Genomic DNA, 23,098 nt, shown 5'->3' with positions numbered 1-23,098 from the left:
TGTAAGATGGGAGACACGCTGGCAAGCCTCCAGTCCTCTGGGACGTCTCCAGTTGACCAGGAATGCTGAGAGATGTCCAAATCAAGGAAATGTAAACAGTTAATGGGAACTACAGGATATTGAAAAAAAGCATGAACCTGGTTTTTCTATCATTTCCTGACTCACTCTTGTAGAAAAGCAAATAGTAGGAGTGGAACTTAAGAATAGAGAGGTGGTTAAATCTCTAACTGGAGATGGCTCCCCTAGAAGAAACTGCAAAGAATGTCAGAAAATGGTCTGTCTACCTTACAGGAATTGCAAAAAATATGCTGAAGGATACACTCAGGTTTCCAAATGACAGATGGCCATAAACACAGAACCTTTAGTGTCACAACCTTTTAGACCTGAGTGTACCACCCCTCCCTGAGGATACACCAACAGAAAACATTTGTTTCACGGGTGCCTCAGCAAAAGGGCAAATGGTAAATGGCAATATAAGCCCTTGCATTAGGTATTACCATCAGCAAACAAGTAATAGAAGAGGGGAATGGCAGTCCACAAGTAGCAGACATAAGAGTAGTTGTTCCTATCTGTAGCCTTTTATACTGTATGGGCTGGTGCCACACTGTGGCTCTGCCAGTGGGAAGCCTTGAGTTGGGAAGTAAATAGAGCCTCAGTTTGGAGAAAGATTGGTAATTATGACTAAATGTAGCTAGGAAACATCTTTCAAGATGGGATGGGTAAAAGCTCACGTTAAGAATAATCAGTCTGCCCCAAAATGCAATCAGAAAGTATTGATGAGTTATCTAAAATCAGGAAAACAACCTTAGATCCTGGGTGATGCTGGTTGGGACAACGGTCACTTATTAATGAGGGAAAAACCTTATGGTCTACACGGCAAATAGATTATATGGGATCATTTAAGCCCTCTGTGGGATATCAGTACATCCTCACAGGAATGGAAGCAGCCTCTGGATTGCTTCTGGTAACAAAGTGTTGGAAAGCTGTGGGTGAAATACAGCGTGGGGGTTGTTGTCTTGGTTCTCAAACCTACCTACCCTGACACCATCCGAAGTGACAATCACTCACATTTCTCATGCAAGAAAGTACAAGATTGGGAAAAACAAGAGGGAATGCAATGGGTATTTCACACTCCATACCACCTTCAATCAAATGGGATGGTAGAAAGAGTGAACAACTTAAAAAGGAATCGCAAACCACACAACAAAAGCCCCTCACATAGTTTTGCCATAAAGCACGACAACCAAAAGCTTCATACACAGCACCCACTTGAGCACAAGGCAGCTGCTCTCCTGGACCAGCCCTGGCAATGAACCCTGAAGAGGTTTCTTCCTACTATCAGGCTGGATTGAGATAGAAGAGATTTAAAGACTCCCTTTTATCAACTCAGCATGTCCACCAGCAATGGAAGAAGCATCTCTGGAAGAAGCAATGACACAGACCAGCCCCCAAGCACCCAAAGAGACACCACCACCAGAACACAAGCACTCTCAGATGCAGTTAGCAAGGAATAAATTTATTTTTAAGACTTAAAACCATTATTATTAATAAATAATCTGTTTCTCCGCATGCCACACCCCACCATGGCAAGATGGTTTGGTCTTCCCATTCAAGTGTTTCTGCTCCCCCAAGAAGCCGGGTTCAGCAATCACATCATTTCCAACAGCTCAGACAGAAACCCACCCAGCTTCACAGCAGCAAGAGTTGGAAACGGTGTTGGACGTACACTGAGACCAGGGCTGCTCTCACCTGCCTTTGCCACAAGCCTGGCAGCAGCAGAGATGAGCCAGCCTGCTTTCCAGCACTGATTTAAGCAGAAATTTTTTCTAGCTTCAAGGTGCATCACATTAAGGCACCGAAAATCCAGGACTCTCAAAAAGATACAGCCTGTGCAGATAGGAAGTGGTTCCAGTTTTTCAGAGACATCTTTCTCCTCCAGCACAACACGTCATTGCAGGATTTTAAGAGAGGAAGCCCTGCTTCCATGTATTTGTAACTTCAATTTTGTTGTTCAGGGTATGTTCTTATGGGCTGCACCAGCTCACAGCCAACAGATGCTGCATAGGTGCTAAGGAGACAAAGTGACACCCCAAAGTGAGGTGGGACATCTCACAGCACGAGAGAAGAGCCAGGATAACACAAGCTCCAGAAAATCAACCATCCAACAGCCACTTCTGCCCCGTGCTGCCAGCACAATGCTGCTACCTGAGCGTGGCCCATCCTACCAATCCCTGTGAACCTTGTGCGAGCGTGGCTTACATCTATCTCCCTCCACGATTGTATTTTGTTGCATTTTCATCGAAAATTCAAGCACAGCCCAAGTCTTTCTGTGCATTTTGGGTGTTTGGGGTTTGGTTGTTTTTTTTTTTTCTGTACAATGTCAGTAAAATATACCGTGTATGCTACTTTATTTAATAACTCTGAAAACCATTTGCCCCCTCTCCCAGGCGAGCCACCTTCACAGACACGGAGCCAGACAGACACACAGACACACCGACCACCGGGTGCTGCCTCGGGGTTTCAAGTCTGCATGACAATGATTCAAATTCACCAAAAAAAACCAAAAAAAAAAAAAACCAAAAAAAAAAAAACCAAAACAAAAACAAAACACCACACCAAAAAAATAAAAAGCATTAAATAGTAGTTACAGTTTGAAGGTTCCCTAAAGCAGGAAGAAGGGACTTCACCTGCAGAAGGAAAATGCTGTGACCGGGCGTCCACGAACCACGTCGTACAATGATCAGTGTGTAAGAGACTTTGAGATTTTGTTCCCATAGTAGATTACATATGCACAATCTGCTGTGCTTGTTCGCTTCCGGATGCAGCCTTTCCAGAGCCTGGGTTTAAGCTACACTCTTCATTCAAGCACAGATCTTCATTAAATAAATTGAACAGAAAAGAAAATCAGCGTTCAGTCTTCACCACCCCACTCAATTAACTCAATTATAAAAATGTTCCTTTAAAAAAAAAAGAAATTAATGCAAACATGTCTTTTACAAATGGACAGTAAACAAAGATATCCCTGGATGAGACATGCAGCTGTTGTGGACAACGAGCTTGAAAACAAAGTGATGTTTGGGAAGTCACCACACACACAGACACATACACACAACCTGCGAGCTTTCTGAAAGTGCACACAGAACCAACATGACACACATTAAGGTGCTTCTCCAAGCTGTGGATTTGCTGCTATTGGTGATCTGGTGGAAGGGTGATGTGCAGCCTGGCTGCACTGCTACAGAAGGAGAGGCTCAGGGACCCAGAAGAGCCAACCCAGAGCAGCAAGTTCATCCCACTGGAAGGAAGGGTTTGGCTTTGTGTTACACAGGTTGGTGTAAGCCACATTTTGCTGCCATCAGAAAGCCCAGCTTGCAGGCAGGGAACACACAAAGACAGCTGCAACGTGGTCCCAGTACCCACCACTTGGGCATGGAAGAGGAAAGCTGCCTTCCCAGTTTTATGTTCCTTTGAGCCCTGATTCCTAAGCCCCCTAAATTAAAACGTTACTGTAAGTTTTGTGTGGCTTTAACATCTGCTTTTAACAAAAAAAAAAAAAAAAAAAGGTGCCAGCATTTGTCCAAATAAATGAGTGCAAGAAGGCAGGACAGAATGTGAGAGAATTGTCACCATCTGCTCCTTAAGTACCAGCCCAGGACGAAGGCTAAGAGGGTTAGGGAAAGACAGGAACTCAACCACAAGGATGTCCCCCTGACCTTGCAGAAATCAGCTGTTATGCTGGGTTTGGTGATAGGTCAAGGTGCTTTGCTCAGGTAAAGCCATTTGCATCCCCAGCCGGCTTTACCTGAACAAGTGCTGGGGATTGAGGTTGTACTGGGAACATTCAGCTGGTCTGAAATACAGTAGTAGTGACCTGAAGGCGATCTGAAGCTTGTTCCAGCTTCACCCAAAACTGTAGGCTTGTGTTGGTTGAACAGCAGCAGAGGCTGCCCCATACCAGTCCCGCCCTGGCTGCACTGGATACCGTGTGTACATTGCCCTGATGTCTGTCCAGAGGATAGGTTTAGATCTGTGGTGATGGTTGAACTATTTACAGGTATTTGCAGCAGATATTTACAGTACTTCTGCAGACCGCAAGCTGATTTTCTCTTCTTCCATTCCTAGTCAATCCGGCGTGGGTTTCTTTAGTGAGAAGGGTCGTATATTGAAATGCCTGCTCAGCTGGCTCACCTGGGAACAAGGGCAGAGTTAGCAAAGCTCACGGCACGAGGAGGAAACTGGCAGAGCCCTGCTACCCCACTGTGCTTGCTTTCCCCATCACCGCCCACACTGCATCGCCCCAGTTCTCCAGATTTCCCCATGCCTCTTCCTGGAAGAGATTTGCAGCAGAGATTTGTAGCAGCTGGATGAGTGCTGAAGAACAGATATAATTAGGAAGAAGTTTCTTCTCTGAAAGAGCGGTGATGCAGTGGCACAGCTGCCCAGGGAGTTGGTGGGGTCACCATCCGGGGATGTGGCACTGAGAGAGTGGATAGCTATTGGGCATGATGGGTTGGTTTGAGCCTGATGATCTTAGAGGTCTTTTCCAATGATTTATGATTCAATAGCCTATCCTGCCCTGAAGCAGGCTTATCTCTATCCTGCCCTTCTCAGGCACAGCAGTCCCTGAATGCATTCACAGTTAGAACTGGGGGTCAAGTGCTGGACGTTGACACAGGAGGGTTGCTGAGTGGAGGGTACCCAATACCAAGTTTTGGGTCACCAGGTCCCTTTTACATCAGCCTGAGCTTTCACTGTGTCTTCTAAGAAATGAGAACCCCACAAAGGGCTGAGAGATGCAATGGAAAAGCAGGGAATCTGCTTTGTGGGGTGAGATAAAGTAGTCAGCCTTTCAATATCAGGGTGAAAGAGCAACACCTGTAGAACCACAAAAAGCAGCGCAACACACAGTGGATAAAATCTACAGTGTGGCACCAGTGTTCAGTCATTGCAAAGCCAACAGAAAACAGTGCTGAGACCAGCAGCAAGCCAGGGCAGAGCATCTGTTCCAAAATGGTGCTCCCAGATTCATAATAATTTGGGATTGTGTCCCAGTCACTGTTCTAAAATGCTATGCACCACTACCAAGGTTCTTCTGTCCTGAGAAAGGATACTACACAGATGGGCACCTGGAAAACTGGAAGTGGGGGCAACACAAACTCAGGGGAGTAGAGAGCTGGAAAACTCACTGCAGGGATGGACAAGTCTGAGCAGATGGGATTACATCGCCCTCAGCCCCATCTCCAACAGTGACTCCAAGACCAAATTTATTTAAAGCTTCTTAGCTATTCAAATCCTTCTCGCACATAAGTCTCATTACACTAATTGGAAAGACAAGACAACGTGGGTATTACTTCCTTGCTGTAATTACAGCTCAAACTGGACTCATGGAGGCTCTATGTCAGTGATGCAGCACTGAGGGCACAGGGCCACCCAAGGAGGGTAGGTGACATGGCAGCACCAGGGGGGCCCTTGCCCTACTTCCTCAGTGGCTTCCTGGGGCATTTCTAATGGGATTTGGCCTCCTCTGAATTTGTTTTCTCTCTTAATCAAAATTCAGGCAGAATATGCTCAGACCAAGGGGAACAAATCGGTCCCTGGATCTCTACAGCCACAACATCACCGTGCTCCACGTCAGCTCTGTGTCCCTGTGGCTCCACATTGAGCTCAACCACAGCGACACCCACAGCAGATCAACTTTTTATACTAAAATTCCCAAATTAAACACTCCTGTCCACCATGCAGACATCACATCCACTGCTGTGAGTATCCACGAGAGCCCTTCCCACTGCCTCGGGGTGTGGGTCACCCAGATGGGCAGACCTATGAGCTGGTTTCTAGGATAAAATCACAGCCACAGCGTGCTAAACAGCAGCAGAGATGCAAGGATATGTTTCAGACTCCTGCGTGGCATAGGAGCCCCCACCCCACATTGCTTGAAGCTTGCTTTAAATCCAACTCAGCTCAAGTTCCTCATGGAGAGCTATGTACACTGACACCACCACTTCAAAGCAGAGCATTTTCTGCCCCAAGGAGCAGCTCCTGAGCATTCAGCCCAATGCCTGTGTGCCAGGTTCACCTACCACGACCACTCCATAGTGGATGTGCGCCAGGGTGAGGAATGCAGTTAGCAGGTAGAGGAGAAGTGTTTCGCTGCTGGGTGCAAAACCAGACACCACCACGAAGAGCACCAGGGCTATGGGCAGCAGCATCCAGTTCAGAGGCTGGCAGCGAGTGCTGCTCATCTGACAGACGATCAGCTGGCACTGCAGGGAGAGAAAGCAGTCAGAGCCCACACCAGCATCAATCCTGCAAACCCACAGCTGTATATAGTGCAAGGGAAAGTCACATATGTACCTTTCACTCAGTTTCTTTGTCAGGATCTGCCTGCATACCAGAACTCCTTACCACTGTTATCTGCACTGCAAGCACGAGCTGCTGGACCAGACTATGGACACGGGGCAGTAGAGACATACAGATCTGAGATTACGAGCACAGCTAGCAGTGCTCAACTCTCAAGCAGGCACAGATGCAATATGCAGCTAAATCAGATTTGGACCAAAGCTTCAGCCCCTCCCATTTTAATTTTGTCCCCCAGAAAGAGCGTGCACAAACACACACAATTATTTCTGTAGTTTTTCAAGAGCTAAGAGCTGTAGCACCAAGGCCTGTGATATTTGCAGACCCCAGGCCCTGTCTGTTTTGCTGCTCGTTCTTTCAGTCAGAGCAAAACAGCACAATTGTCACAAGTTAAAACCTCACATCTTCCTTCCTTCCTCTCACTGAAACTGTGTTCTACTTCGTCAAGGGAGGTTTCACAGTTCCCAGGGGCTAAACTGAAGCATAAAGCAAAACCACTCACAGAAATGTTAGCAAAGGCGGTTCCAACCATGAAGTAGAAGAGCCTGGGATGGACCTCCAGGATGTCCATAGGTGAAACAAAGATCCAACTGGTGCAGAGAGCAAAAAGCAACACTGGGGACACCAGTGGCAGCATGATCTCATAAACAGAGTGGTGCTTCAAGGTGTTATTTTTATAGGCCCTGAAAAGCAAACAGTCAATAACCACAGTCACGTGAGGAAGATGCAAACCTTCACTGGTGATCCCAAATCCAAGAAACTCCTGAATTGTGTGGGCAGCCACCAACAGGACAAGCCTGCAGAAACTGTGAGCTCTTCAGCAAGCTGCTGAGCAGTTTGCACCCTGCAAAGTGGAACCCTCTGATGTACAAAAGCCACTTTGTCATCCTGAAAACATTCACCTGATAACTAAAGAAACTGTAAAAGGCTCTGGGAGCTCTTGCAAAGGTGCTAACGTGGGGAGGGAAGAACTTACTTGTAGAAGTTGTACAGGCTCATCGGCAGCGTCACAGTGAGGGCACAAGCTGAAAGAGAAAGAGCCACATTACTGCCCATGCAGAAGAGGACACCGTGTGCACCCCGCAGTGCTTGTGCTCTGGTTTCAGCTGCTTGCAAGCAGAACGGCTCAGAGGTGCAGGAAGAGCAGCTCAGCAGGTTTCCAAGCAGGTGCTTGAGATTCTGGTTCAGGAGTTGTAATTACAAGCTAACGTCTGCTGTAAATAGAATTTGAGTTCAACGAGATGAATTTTCAGTGTTTAAAAGCTGCATTAAGAAGCTCGGTGTTACGCTTTGAGCAGTTGCAAAGTTTAATTATGATACTGTCTTCAATGGGACCCTACAGTCAAAGCCATGAAAGTGCATCACAACTCTTCTGTCTTTACACAGCAGAAGGTATTTTAACAGAGCTGTAAATCTTCCTGCTTTTAATCACCTAACTCCTATTCAGATGCACAAATCCAGCCCACATACACATCCTGCCCTATTTTTCACAAAGGAAAAATGCATTTATTATTCATATATGAAAGTACGCAGCTGCCAAAGGAAAGCTCAGAATATCCACTTGCTTCAATCTGATGCTTGCACTTTTCTTAATGCAACAACCCAAGACATGTCGACTTGTAATTAAGTAGTAATAATTAGCCCCTAAAGAAAAGGGCCTAGAGTGAGAAAAGTTAAATTGAGGAAGATTTCTGAATAAGCCAAATTACATTAAGCAAAGATAGCTCTCCACCTGCATTATTCCCTGCTTTGTTCTGATTCCACTAGGGAGAGCAGCCAGCCCTTCTGCAGGAAGGTTATGCACTCTTGGATTTAACTTTTGGATGAGTGCACAAAAGACAGGACCCCCAAAGAGGGCTGCTTTCCCCAGTCCATAGCTATGTCCTCCCTCTCTGCAGCAGCCCCAGCTTTTCCCATTACAGAAAACAGAACATCATTATAAAATAATTAAAGCATTGGGTTTGGGGAAAAAAAAAAAGTTGATTTTTTTTTTTTTTTTTTAAAAGACAGGCTTCAACATGGAGTTTCTTACCAATAATCATTGTAGTGAATAGGTCTCTATATAAGAAATTAAACAGGAAAGGTGCATACCAGGCCTCTACTCCCACAATGGCTGTCACTATGTAGACAATTGAAATGGTCTGAAAGAAAGCAGAGGACAAGCAGGTGTGAGCAGCATGTAGCTCAGGGGAATGGCAGCTCAGCATTTGAGCTACATTATGTGCAGTTATCCCCACTGATCAGAAATTTAAAACAACAGTTTTTTTAAAAGCATCCCTTGTGTTGCTGCTGCTGCAGGGAACAACACAACCAGGATCTGCTCCTTGCAGCTGGAGCAAAGATGCCCTTACACAACTTGAGATGTGTTCTGTATTACACATCACACTGATCAGCTCTGGATTCCTGTTATCCATCTGCTGAAGCCATGACTGGGAATGGGCTATGAAGGGATCCTTCATTGCAGTGGTAGTCCTGAAGTCTTCTACCCTTGCCTTCCTGTGCTAGGCAGAGGTCCAAAAGCAGAAGCAATATTTTTGGAGGAATGGGTTAGAATATGATCATAGCTACATTTTACCAGTAGAGATGATTATTGCAATTAACACAGCTGCTTCAGTTACACTTCTTCCAGCCTGTTGCATTCCTCACTCAGGATCTAGCAAGCCAGAATACGAATGGTGTGCTGCCTGGTGCTGTACCCTGGCTAGGACAGGCAGCTGAAAGCAATAGAGCTGAATTTTATCCATTCTAACAAACATCCTAACTGCAAAAGGCACCTTAAACTTCTAGGCTTGAAAGTAGCTATATTAGAGACTAAGTAGAGCAACAATTTAGGCAGCTAGGAACCAGGCAGAGGAAACACAAGGTATTCTTCAAGCCTCGTTTCTTGCAGAAAGTCACAGACTATCCTGAATTGGAAGGGATCCATAAAAGTCATCGAGTCCAGAACCAAAGTTCCTTGAATTGAAGATTTTGGAGAAGTTGTAATCCTAGTGCTACATGACAGCGATTAATGAGCGCAACTGCAGCTCAAAGTGATGCAAACAGCCTGCTCCCTTCTGCACACACAGGACTCCTCGTGCTGCTGAGTGCCTCCTGCTGAAGACAACCCTCCCAGAGCACTGCATTAGAAAGCTTAAGGCCTTTCACACTTCAGCACTACACTCCAGGCACATCAGCAACTCGCTGAGCTTCTGCTGAAGGCGAGCAGAGGCTGGGGTGCATACTTACCACCTGGCTGATGTCATATCCCCAGGGCAGGAAGAGAATCCCTGTGTTATACTTCTCCCAATGGGAGAGGATGAATGAAAACAACACCACCCATAACAGGAGGTAGAGAACGAAGACACTGACACCCGTGGAGCCCCGGCCAAAGGTGGAGTAGACTGTCACAACGAAGTACACACAAGCCCAGCTGTCCAGGCCATGGTCAAAAAGCTCTCCTAAGGGTGTGCTGGAGTTGGTCCTGCGAGCTTGTTTGCCATCAACACCATCTAGAAAGGGAGCAAGGAGAAACAGGAGTTTTTACTGGACACACTCCAAAATAGTGAGTTTTGTGGATACCTCTACACAGAGCAATGGGCCAGACTGCAGCTGACAAAGTGTGTGCAGCCAGCAAACAGAAACTCCCACGACCTCCATCCTCTAAGCAATGCTTTTGGAGGTACCACTCCCCAGCTCTCCTCAGGACTGAAAAATGAAATAGAGGGAAAGTCTGACAAGACTTTATTTGAAGCAGACCAGTGACAGAATTCCACAGATCACCTCCAAGCCAGTTCCAGCATCCTCCTTTGGCATCAGCTGCTCTGGGCCACCTTCCTTCCATCCATCTTGCAAAACTCCCTAGAAACTGCCCTAGAGCAGGGCACGGCTGAAGTTCAGAATCAAAGATACCTCAGTGGGCTCAGAGATAAGCCAACATGCAGCTGCAGCAAGAACACAACCAACACAAACCCTCCAGACAGCCAGATGAAGTCTTACCTAACGTGTAGGCAATGAAGTTGAGGAGACCCACAACGACCCAAACTCCATTTGGAACGTGCTGGTGGTCAGGAGCTGCAGGGATCAGAAAGACCCAGAGGTAGAGAGCTCAGTGTGTATGCTCAGCGGGTTTATTTTGGCACAAGATGCACAGAACATAGATCAGCAGGTCACCAGGACAAAGTATCCACACAACTGAGATGGCAGCTCTGCAGGATGAGATAGCAGAGCTGTTCCATAACAGGAAACCTACGACTTCACTTTCCAAGATACACTTGTCCTCTGCCCAGACACAGGATCTAAAATCTTGTGATGGCAGCTAGCAAACATGGCCCAAAACCATGCCATGGAAGCGTGTGCAGATCAAGCACTCCTCCACTGCTTGCTCAGAGCACCAAGCAGAATCTCTTAGAGATGTGATTCCATGACTCCACGTGGTTACACCCTGCCTCTGCAGCCACACATGGGGAAACCCCACCCAGTCTGCAGCCTGCATCTCCACCAATTGAAACTCAGTTCTTCCCTAATAAACCTCTCCTCCAGCACTCTCAGCAGACAGCCAGCTGAGCTCTTTGCAATTCCGGGAGCCCAAAGGTACACCTGAAAAAGCAAGAGGATGAATAGAGGTCTCCTATGGGCAACAGCAACGCCACAAAATGTTGCTGTAGATTGATACCATGAACTGTTCTGATCAACCTAAATCAAATCTGTCAAGGAAGCTAAAATATCAAAAAAAAACTACTGATAAGTGACTGAGAGTTATCACATGCTCAATTAATATTTTCTCTGAGACATTTTCATGAGCAAGGAGACAACAACTTCCAGATTCATTAACAGATTAACAGTGGTTCTGTTACACATTCAAAGCTGTGCACATCCTTGCATGATACAGAACAGCGAAATGGCCTTTGTTAGTTTGAGTGTGGGGCCAGCACGTTTTTTGCAAGAGGGCAATTAGCTGGGATGCAAATTAAAAGGCTCTACTCGCTGACTTCTGGAAAGCAGAGTTTCCCACACTTTTGATTTCCAAATGAGGACACTAGCTTTAGTCCATTGTGAAAGCAGAGCTGAATCCTCCTCAGATTTGGCCATTTCTTTCTCTTTCACTTGCACACAGCCAGCCAGGAGCAAATGCACCCAACAGGAAGGTGTCGCTTGGACAAGTCCTCACTGCAAAGCACAGAAACTTCAGCCCCTGAACACCATCCCTTCCTGACCCTGCCTGGGAACACCCAGGCTGAAAGTGCTTTGCAACCAGCACAGGAAGACACGGCAGAGGAGGTGACAGCACACACCCTTCTGATGCTTTACATCCAAACAGAAAAAGGCAGCCTTACCAGAAGCGTAAAAGTCAGGGTCGAAGTATGCCATGAGGAAGAAGTTGAAGACAAGCAGCAGGAAGCCAGAAAATGTTATGAGATTTGGGGCCAGCCAAGTAGGGAAGATCTATGGGAAAGCAGCAAAAGAACAAATGAGCTCATTAAAATGTGCAACGAGGCTGCTCCTAGCTGCAACAGAGACCTCATTACAATCATCTGGGTGTTAGACAACACTGCTCGGTTGCATCCAACATCACGGGCAGCATGAAGCTTCAGGCTGCAGTGCAGTGAGCACAGGGCAGGTCATGCCCACTTAATTAGTCACACCCCAAAGGAAGCAGGTCTTTTCACACAAGCGGGGCCTTTCAGCTGCAGAAGTCTTGGCAGCAAGTGGTGTTCTGCTGTCCCAGCCAGGGCAGGAGGAGGTCTCACCTTCACTATCGTGTTCCAGAAGGGATGCATGACGTACACAGACAGAGGGTTGCTGTCCACGGCACTGTACTGTGAATGAGAGGGGAAATAAAAGTCAAAAAATAATAGTTAGGGCTCCAAGACTTCTTGTAGCAAGTCAAAGAAACTGAATTATAAGGCTTCACTTGCTACCCAAGTCTTTGCATTGCAGGAATGCTTGCGCCAGGAACAGAGTTATAAACAGAGGACAGTGAGCAATCACAAAAGTCCTGCATAAGAGCTGGTACATTTCAGTCCAGATTAACCCCATTGAGATGACAGCTCTCGCTGTCACACTCATCTCCAGTCACTTGGAAGAGATCTTCTCCTTCCAGAAAAGCAGAAGATATTTATGAGCAAGAGCTCCAGCCCCCTCCCTTGTTCTGCAGGACCTAAATCATAGAATCATAGGTTGGAAAAGACCTCTAAGATCACCAAGTCAACCCATCAGCACCTTGCCACGTACACCACTGCATATCCACAATCACCTCCAAATCCTACACGTCCCATTACAGTTTAAGCAGCAAAGGGTCATTTGGCAGCCCCCAGCACAAGTGACCTGGGCTGGATGGAGACATGGGGCACAGAAACAAAAGTCTCAAACAAGCAATGGAACGGGTTCCAGCTCAAAAGTTAAATTTCGCCATCATCTGGCTCTCAAAGGACCACAAGCTGTTATCTGCTCTCCAGCTCACAGCCTCTTCCCAGCCAACATCACTCTGTCTAAAGTCCTCTTCCCCAATAATCACTTTGATAAGCGCCCCAAGAAAAACAGTTCCATTTACTACAACATTGCTCAGCTCACGTGCTTCAGGTGATGAACCTTGGAACAGCACCCACACAGCGTTGGGCATTGGTGCTTGCTGTCACCCCATAGCAGGGGAAAGCTCAAGAGCAATGGGGCAAGAGTGATCAAAACCTCCACCCAACCTGGGACACAACCTATGCTCTCTCTGAGATAAGGGGAATTCGGTCGTTCAAAGTAAGCACAGCAGTGCTCAGTTCCCAGCCCTGAACCAATCAGTATCTCTCCATGCTGCTGCTTCTCAGACCTCTTCTCTTTGGCTGCAAATCAGGTTGGACATTAGGAAAAACGTCTTCCCTGAGTGATTGGGCATTGGAACAAGACTGTTCCACCAAGGGAGGTGGTGGGGTCATCATCCCTGGGGGTGTTCCAGAATTGTAGGGATGTGGTACTGAGGGATGTGGTCAGTGGGCATGGTGGGGTGGGGTTGGTGATCTTGGACGTCGTTTCCAACCAGAATAATTCTGTGATTCCTTGGAAACAAAGAGGACTGCCTGTCCTTCTCAGAAGCTGGGAAGTGGTTGTTTGGAGACAGAAGTGCTCCAGCAATCTGAGCACACCTCTTGTTGTTTTTTTTTGGCAAGATTTGTGAATATTCACATAGGATCTCCCACTGCATCCATCATGGGCAGCTTCAAGCACAACCCTGCCAGGCTTTCAACCAACGGGTGGAAGAAAGCCCACCTATTTCTCCCAGCCATCACAGTGCTTGTATCATTCCATTCCCACATTCCTAACGGGCTCAATCCCACCTTTAGCAGATATTTTTGCTCCCACCAGCCCTTCCCCTCCTAACAGATCACTCTGCTTCACTGGGAGTTAACCAAGCACTATTAACCCACTCTCCTTGATCTTACAGCACCAGCAAGCCCACAGGCTGTAGCAGAGCAACTAAAGCCTGAGCTTGACATCATATGAGACAAGGGCTAAGCCATGAGGAATTTCCATCCCAGCTTAGCGCAGTTCCAGAGGACAGAATTTCAAACAATTTATGAGATAATAGGATTTGGGCTAACTACCAACTAGGGGAGGAGAGCAGGAGACTGATTAAATCTCATTATCCCCATAACAGCTTAGAACAAGAAAACAGATGCCTCACCAGGAGCAAGGCAGGGGAAGCACTCTGGAGTCTGCTCCTGTTTGGAAAGCACCCTGGGGAGGTTTCCAGGCCACATCCCAGCACATCTCTCTCCACACACTGGGAGTAAGAAGCAATAAGCAGCTTTCCTCCACACTCCCAACTTGTATGCAGAGCTCAAAGATTCAGAATGACTCTGTTTTGGGGGGTAATGCTCAGCTGTTTTGCAGAGGCTTACTGATGCTCTGGTTTCCTTTCCAGAAGGTTGGGGCTGATGGCCATGAGGCTCTAAGCACAGCAGTGCTCCACTTACCACACATGTACCTGCTGTCCTCCAGCTGCCTCATCCTTCCTGCAAACCAGCATCTCCTTCTCCATTCTGAACCTCTACACGTCCATCTAACGACTAACACACACCATTTGTCCTTCCCCGAGTCATTTTTCTATCAGGACCAGCAGTCAGGACTCACATTTCTGTCTTATTTTCAGGGAGGGAAGGACAAATGGAAGGAATTTCATATGCCCCAGAGGCTCCTTCTCAAAGCAGACAGACAGCTGTAATGGACACTGCTCTAAAATAGCACCGTGCACACAGTCACTGCTTCTCCTTACAATGGCAGGAAGGATTCACTCCCATGGGGTTTTGGTTTTAAGCTTCACAAGAATACAGCCCAGCCAACTTTGCAGCATCAGTCTCACAGTCGGCTCATTGCAGCTTCCCTGTGCTCCATCCCCGCCAGCTGAGCCCCTTGCATCCAGTCAGCTTATCCACATGCCCTCCACTCTCTTGCCTACACATTCCCTGGCCGCACAACACAGGGACATTTCCCATCAGTACTGCAATGAGATTTACCTCCAGGAGGCTTTTTCCAAGTGAAGTGGTATCATTTGCTCTAAAACCCCTTCCAGGCTGAGGCTTCCCCCATCCACCACATTCCATCTCCAATTCTGCTGGACAACATTTCCAAACCAAGGAAGCTACAAGAAAGGCTGTAAATACAGGCAGCACCCCAGCATGGCCCCCAGGAACACCACGATGGTCCCAGCTGCCATGGCACAGCACTGAGCTGGTGCCCATCATTATGGAAGTTAGAGAGAGGAGTGGCTCTTCCAGCTTAAAACCAGCATCAGTCGTGCAAATGGAACATTTCTCTCCTATAAAGAAAGGCTGAGAGCTGGGGTTGTTCAGCCTGGAGAATAGAAGGCTTTGGGGCAATGTCATTGAGGTCTTCCAATACTTAAAGGGAGCTTCTAACAAAAGACACAGTCTGCTAGTGATAAGACAAGGGGTAATGGCTATAAACCAAAAGAGGTGAGGCTTAGGCTAGATGTTAGGAAGAAATTCTTTACTCTGAGGGCAGTGGGGCTCTGGCACTGCTGTACAGAGAGCTGTGGGTGCCCCATCCCTGGCAGTGCCCAAGGCCATGGATGGGACCTCGGACAGCCTGGTCTATGGCAGGAGTCCGTACCCACAGCAGTGGTTGGTCCCTTCCAATCCAAGCAGTTCAATTATATTCTGTGATTTCTGGAAGATCCAATTACACACCCAAGGAAGAGACACATATTTATAGCCCAGATTCTCCTAATAGCTCTCCTGACCAATAAAGCAAGGCAACTTTTAAGTAACCCAGCTACCAACAGCAGAAAGCACTTCATCATATTGGTGCCCAGTGCGAAACACATAAAGGGCTTTGGGCTGGGCTGGGGGAGCTCCGAGGAAAGAACAAAGCAGAAGGAGTCCCAGCACATCCATAAGGCTATTTCCTACAAATCTCCTTAAGTGCAAAGGGAGCACAAGGCTAAGAGCCTCTTCCCATGGGGCCCAAGGTAAGCCAGGAGGCTGTGAACTTGACAGTCCATGGCAACTGTCATCAAGCAGAGCTGTGCCAGCACAAACAAGCCACGTTTGCACTATGCCCATGCTCTGCTGATGCATTACAAGCCGCATCGTGCTTTAATGGTACTTATTAACTTGGGTCCTGCTGATCTTCTCTAAGGTCAGTTCTCAGGCAGTGTAAGAATGCAGCACATTGGTAACGGTGAGCACAGGACTGTCGCGTGAAGCGAGGGGTTTGGCTCAGAGGGATGCCAGCATCCCCAAGCCTTACCCAACATTACAAGTCTCAGTGCTGGCACCATATCCCTCCTTTGGCCATTCTTCAGTCCTCACTCATTAGAGGTTAAATATGCAGCAAAGTCAGAACTGCTTTCCTGCGAGAACTCCTTTCCCACAACACTGAGAAGCCTTGCTTGCACTCTCCAAGCCCCACAGGGTGTGCAAATTAAATTGGGAAAGCAGAATTTCTGCCTTGCCCACAGCCTCTCATGGTCAGAACCACAGTTCTTGCTGAGACTATCCCAGCCTTCTGCAACACACCCATAGGACCGCTCCTGCAGCAAAGCCACTGGGGAGAGGCTCGTTCTTCCCTGCAGATCAGGAGGCAGGAAAGGTGCTCAGGAGTGCACAGCAGCAGTGCTCACTGGGACAACAGCTTTATGTCACAACAGATGTACTGCAGAGGTAGAAAACACACCGCGGGATGCACAGCACCAGTAGAAGCCATCCAGGCAGAGCTGACAGCCAGAGCTGGTGCTGAATCCTGCCTATTTCAGCCACATCCAGGAGCTCGCTGTGTTTGGGAGTGTTAAATATCTGAGGTTGCAGGAAGGCTGCACAGATGGTGAGCACAGGGTGGGAGAGCTCAGAGGCCGGTGGCAGGGACGTAGCTCGAGGAGGATCGGCCAGCAACAAGCTCCTGGAACAGGGAATGAAGGGATCAGGGCAGGAAGAAAAAGCAGAAATATTAATGTTATAAGAAGTTTCTCTCTGCGTGTTGCAACAACCACCAAACCTTCTTACTCTTGCTTAAAAGAAGAGGGTTGATGTACACAAAGGGGAATGAGATTTCAAGCTGACAGATCTGAGAGCCTGCTCCTGGTGCCAAAGAGAACCAGGGGAGCAGGCAGGTTGGTGTGGAAAGAGAATTCATTGTGATTCCCCTAAAAAGAAGTCAGTCCAATTTTTAACCATACCTATCAAAGGAAAACACAAACCCACGCACATCAGGAAATGACTGCAGACAAAGCAAGGCACCACCAGAAAGGAGGGGGAGGGCTACCTTCAAGTTTCAACAGAGGCATTTTGAAAGAGACCAATAAAACACTTTTTTTTTCTTTTCCCCCCTAACCTTACCCTGTCTCCTTTCTTCCTTTCAGCAAAGAGGAAATTCATAATTAACAAAAATACAGCAAAATATGCCTTACTCTGCAAGCCCTGACAGCTGCTTTGTGCAGGGCTCGAAGCACAGCGAGTCGGGGCAGTTACACAAGCCCTAATAACGAAGCCATTTTGTGAGCCAGCCATGGGAAGGGAGGTGTCAGTTTCCACAAGGTTCGCTTCCAAGCCAAGTTCTCGCTGTTAATTAGCAGAGAGTGACTTTCATGATGGAGTTCAACGCGGCTGAGATTCAACAACAGGCAACAAAACAACAGCAGTCTTTCCGTGCCACTCAAAAGACCTGAGGTGGGCTGATCCTCCCTTTGGTTTCTCATGCTCCATAGCAAACAGGAATGTTTCTCAGACCTCAGGGGGGAAGCTACAACCTCTCCAGATTAATTACATTAATTGCCCAGCATCTCTTCCCCGCCCAACAGAGGACTGCCGTGATAGAACACACACAGATTACCTCCTGGAGAATCATAGAATCACGAAGGTTGGAAAAGACCACTGAGATCACCAGGTCCAACTATCAGCCCATCCCCACCGTGCCTTCTGACCCACTGTCCCTCAGTGCCACATTTTCATGGCTCTTGAAAGAGCCACCACCTCTGCAGTACGCAACCTAAGCTATTTTTAAACCCATTTAACACCACGGGCCAGCCCTGCCACTCTGAGAGCCAAAAGCTTTGGGCCACAAAGTGGTATCCCAAAGGTGAGCTGCTCCATCCTTACACGTCACCGCAGCCACTGATCTGGGGACGGGCTCTACACCCACACAAGGTGCATCCAGCCAAGCCAGCACACACCGAGCAGGACAGCAGTGGAGGAAGATGTGTGCAAAGATCCATCAGGCACCCAAAGCAAAAACGCAAAGCAAAAGACAGATTCTAGAATCGTGTGAGTCGGAAGGGACCTTTAAATGTCATCTAGACCAACACCCCTGCAATGAACAGAGACATCTACAGCTCAATCAGGTGCTCAGAGCCCCGTCCAGCCCGATCTGGGGCATCTGCAGGGATATCCACCACCTCTCTGGGCAACTTGTGTCGCTGCTTCAAGGAATAGAACCACAGAATCATTCAGGTTGGAAAAGACCTCTAAAGATGACCACGTCCATCCCAGCGACCTCCATGAAGCTGGGGAATCCCTAGCCAAAATGTGCCTCAATCTCTTTGGTATTGAATTTGGCAGAGGTTCGAAATCCTGAATTTAACAAAAGGAAAAAAAGAAGAAAAGCACCTCTATCTATCTTCTATCTGCTCACCTCAGCAGTTATGAAATCTGGGAGTACTCCGGGGTTTCGGCACCCTGTGCAACACAGCACTTTAGGAAGTGGCTGATTAAAGGCAGGCACATGCAGAGCCTCAGAACAATTAAAGGAGCCACTGGGGAAGGAGGTAAGTGATTCAAGAACAGGGCTCTAAGGGTTCTTTTCTCTTGCACCGCACCCTTTCTGCTAAGGACCCTGCAGGAGAAGCCAAGCAGCAGCCTCAAACCTCCCATCCAGGTTGCTAACATCAAAAGCCTCTCTTGCTGCTCTCCCTACCAGCTGTGCTGTTGTTCCACTGGTCTGAAGAGCCACTGGCACACATTTGGGTGTCTGCAGGGATCTCTTCAGGGCTCCTATTTCCAGAGGAGCCTATGAGGCTGCCAGGACAGCTTCCAGCCATCTGCTTCCTGCAGTACAGTATCTGCAGCCCTGCTCTCCACAGCACTTGGACCTGAAGCGGATTTCCTGGGACAGGACAAACATGTTCAAAGTACCCATGTACCTGTGTGCCCGTGCCTCTACCTGGGGGATGCTTGCACATGAGCATCCTTCTGTTTGGCTTTGGAAATGAGGGATCGAGTTTTCTTGCAAGGAAACCCTACAAAAACTTGTGGCAATTCTGTCATATAAAAAGATACACAATTCTCTATACAGTTCTCACAGTGTCAGCTCTAACAAATAATATTTTAAGTGGCACTTCACAGAGCACCCTTCTCACTGGGGTAACAGCCCAGCACCTCCTGACATAAAACATCTGCTATGTGGGAACATGCACAGGGCTTGCTTGCTCTGCACCATACAAGACATCTCCTCCTCTAGAAGCATGCAGCTGGAGAAGAACCTTCTTTCCTTCCTTCTCCTATGCAAGAGACATCACCCATCACAGTTCAAGCTCTCCATGCACAACACACAAGGCACTCAACCAATGCTTGGACCTGCTGTGGCCCCAACATCAGGACAATGGCACAACTCATAGTGCTGTCGCCATCCTCAGCCCAGCAAACACGACAGCAAAACTATGAGGGCTTTGTTCCACTGCCCACGCAGGTAAGGAGACAAAAAGCCTTTCACAAGAGCACGGGTGAGGGGGCAGCTGCCAGCCTCCTCCGCAATGCTGCTCCTGTCATCACTGCCCCCTGCACAAAGCACACGCACAGGCATGGAAGGATTTCAGGGCACAACATTTCCCACATCACTCAGTTTGCTCCCAAAGCATCCCATCCCACCTTTGGACCCAAGCAGGACACGTGTCATCACCTCCCCTCTCGGGGCGCAGCTCCTGTGCCATGCAGGTGCAGTGCTCCAACGCCCTGCTTTCCTGTGTCCTCCCCCCATCCCCGGGGCATGAATCACCCCCGGCAAAGATAACACTGGGCCAGGAAAGTCTGCAGGAACCATGGGACACGTGACTGGAACCCCAGAATACTGTGACCATCCGTGGAAGTTGGCACTATCACCAAGCCACAGCGCTCTGCCCTCATTCAGTTTCCCCTTCTGCGGCTGCTCCTGGCACTGTGGCAGCCCCCAGAAATGAGTCCCAGGAACTGCATGCAGCTCATCGAGATGCACAAGAAGAAGCAATACCAGTGCAGCATACAACACACAGAGTGTCCTTCCCCTCTCTTCTGCATCCAGCTCCAGGCACCACACTCAACAAAGCTTGCACAAGGCCGAGTTGTTTGGGTTGCTCCGCAAAAAAACAGGACTTGGGGGCAGTCTGGGAAGAAGAAAGGTCTTTTTCCTTGAGAATGCAAAACAGGAGCAGACACCTCTGTGAACGTTCCAGACGGACCCACTTTCCCTTCTGCTCACTATTTTACAGAAGCTTGCCAGAAATTGATTTGCAGGCTGGCTTTTAAGAAGCAGATCGTGACTTCTGGCATCCAACTGCAAGGTTTGCAGCCCTGAACAGCCAGGCTTTGCTGGGCTGGAATGCTTTGAGGGCATTCAGTGCTGAGCAGTAACAGAGCACCTGGTTTTGGCCAAAGACATTCAGCATTCAACAGGAAGGTCAAGGCATGCATTGCCCTGCAGTCTTAAAGCAAACTTTATTTCTGAAAACGAGCCCTCCAATCTGAAAAAACAATCAGTCCTCTGCACCAACCCGATGAGCAGGAGGAAATCCTGGAGCACTCACTTAGGATCTGTTTGGCTTTCTGACCACTGTGAGCAGCATCTCCTGGCAAATCCTCAGCACTATCAGGCAAGGGGGTAAATTTGGTACAGCAGAGAAACCTTTATGTCCCATGGATTAAGTTATATCCAAATGTACGTACCCAAATAGTACAACCTCCTGCTGAAGAAGTGACAGAAGTACAATTTAAGGTCAAACCAATGCTGAACATTTTGCTCCTCAACCCCCTTGTACACAAGAGCACTTTGGTGTCCCATCAAGAGCAGATAAAGGGCAGAGAGGCTGATAGAAGATGGTTCCCTCCACGTCAGCCCCACCAGCATCCAGCCAACCTATGCCAGAAGGCACACACCTACCTTCCCCAGCCAGAAACGTGCACACTGCAAAGCTGAAGCCATCTGGCTCCCAGCTCACCATCTGCACTCCTGGCAGCCGCGGGAGGAGCAAGAGCTGGAGGAAGCAACCCTGCAGAAAGCGCTTCTGCTCCAGAAAAACTAACCAACACTGCAGGGAGAGCAGGGTTGTGTTCCTTCCCTTATTGCCTCCTCCAGGGTTTTCTCCAATCTATAACATGCTGGCCAAAGCAGCAACAGGAACAGAGGGACTCCTGTAGCACAGGTTTGCTACTGGCTGTGCATTACTTTTTTGGCTGGTCCCACCACTTTCCAGCTGTGGGTAGATATTCAAGTTACATGGCTGAGGTTTAACACACGATGCAAAGAAAGCCACGCAGCAAAAGTTAAAACGCTCTCCTGACATTTTGTATTGACATCCATTCACACATACCCCACTCTGCACTCTCCTTAGGAGCATTTCACACTGTTACAGAAGTTTTCTGGCTGTACCCAAAAGGGAAACCAGCTTTGCATCAGTGACAGACCCAGGGTCACCAGGTAAGGAAGGGCACAGGAGGACAAGGTGCAATGCCCACAGCAAGGCTGGAAAGCGCCACAGTATCACAGGGTTGTGCCGCTTCATCAAGGCTAAAATAGCATAGAAAAACAAACTCCCAGAGCAAACAAGACAAGCAGAGCCCTGCCAAGCAGACAGAGACATCATACAGCAGACACGATGCACTCTGAGCGCTAATTGTGAACCTGCCTGCTTTTATCAAAGTCCTTATTGACTCAATAAAACCACAATCTTTCGAGCAAGGCTAGTCCTGCCAGCAAGACCACAGTTCTGCCCCTGGAGCACACGTTCTGCTGGCTTCTGCCCCTTGGTTCAGCTGGGAATGGAACCTCTGTACCAGCAAGGCTCACACATTGCTTATAGTGGTGGAAAGTGAGGGTGGAAAAGGAGGGCATGAGTAAGCCCCAGTCATGTTTGAATACATAGATCGCTCCAGGAGGAGAGCAAAGGAGTATGGAAAGCACTACCCAGCTCTACAAGAAAGCTCACCACATGCTATGCTCCACAGATGCACTGAAACACTCCTGGCATGCTTACGTAGAATCATTAAGGTTGGAAAAGAACTCTAATATTATCAAGTCTTACTGCCTACCCATCATCACCATGCCCACTTAGACAATCACAGAATTATTAAGATTGGAAAACACTTCTAAGCTCACCAAGCCCAATCCCAACCTATCCCATCATGCCCACAGACTATGTCCCTGAGTGTCACATCTCTACCTTCCTTGAACACCTCCATGGATGGTGACCCCACCGCCTCCCTGAGCTGCTGTGCCAATGACTGACCACTCTCTGAGAGAACAGATACACCCTAATATCCAACCTGAACATGACACCCCATCAGCCCTCAAAAGGACAAGAGCACCACAACTGACACTTCGTATGACCACGGCATCCCCCTTTGTGGGGCAGAGCCCCATGGAAACTACCTCCCACCCTCCCCAAAGCACCAAGACCCACAGCAGCCCCCCCAGCAGCAGCAGCAAAACTGCTTCATGGCACAGACCTACAGCCAAAAGACCTCACAGTATCAACCTCCCCCAGCGAAAAGACCCCACAGTGGATATTCCACTCCTCCCAGCCAAAGGACTCCACAGTGTCCCACTCCCCTCCGAGCCAAAGGACCCCCTAGTGTCCCCCACCCCCCCCAGCCAAAAGACCCCATAGTGTCCATTGCCGCCTTCAGTCAAAAGACCCCATAGTGTCCCCCACCCCCAACCAGCCAAAGGACCCCATAGTGCGGTCGTACCCCCAGCCAAAGGGCCCTACATTGTGCCCCCCTCCAGCAGCAGGACCCCAAGCCCCAAACCCCCTGCATTCTCCCCACAAATTCCCGACATCTCACACCCCTCCAGACTCCCACGGATCACCAGGCCACACTCTAAGCCGCACTACCTTATACTTGCTGAAGCCGGCCAGCTGCTCGGCCGTCACGTACTCCATGGCGCCCGCACCGACCCGACCCGGCTGCCCCACGCCGCCCCACGCCGCGCCCGCTCGGCCCCCACCGGCCACCGTAGGCCGCCTCCCGCCGCCGCATCGGCCCACCCGGCGTGGCCGTGACGTCACTAA

At 48.5% G+C, this 23,098-nt stretch overlaps 1 protein-coding gene across 1 annotated transcript; it reads right to left on the bottom strand.

Moving 5' to 3' along the window:
- Positions 1-1,495: 1,495 nt before the first annotated feature.
- On the bottom strand, positions 1,496-23,098 carry SELENOI (selenoprotein I). The gene is made up of 10 exons (XM_085218242.1): positions 22,922-23,098; positions 12,087-12,155; positions 11,673-11,781; positions 10,336-10,410; positions 9,586-9,848; positions 8,390-8,498; positions 7,334-7,382; positions 6,860-7,040; positions 6,081-6,263; positions 1,496-4,188 (listed from the first exon to the last, which is right to left on the bottom strand). Exons 1-10 carry the CDS (start codon positions 22,967-22,969, stop codon positions 4,072-4,074), a joined length of 1,203 nt encoding a protein of 400 aa, XP_085074368.1. The 5' UTR covers positions 22,970-23,098; the 3' UTR covers positions 1,496-4,071.

The sequence above is a fragment of the Meleagris gallopavo genome, chromosome 2 (genome assembly GCF_905368555.1).
Source record: "Meleagris gallopavo chromosome 2, MGAL_WU_HG_1.1, whole genome shotgun sequence".
Lineage (NCBI taxonomy): Eukaryota > Metazoa > Chordata > Aves > Galliformes > Phasianidae > Meleagris > Meleagris gallopavo.
This window is presented reverse-complemented; position numbering and strand designations above follow the sequence as displayed.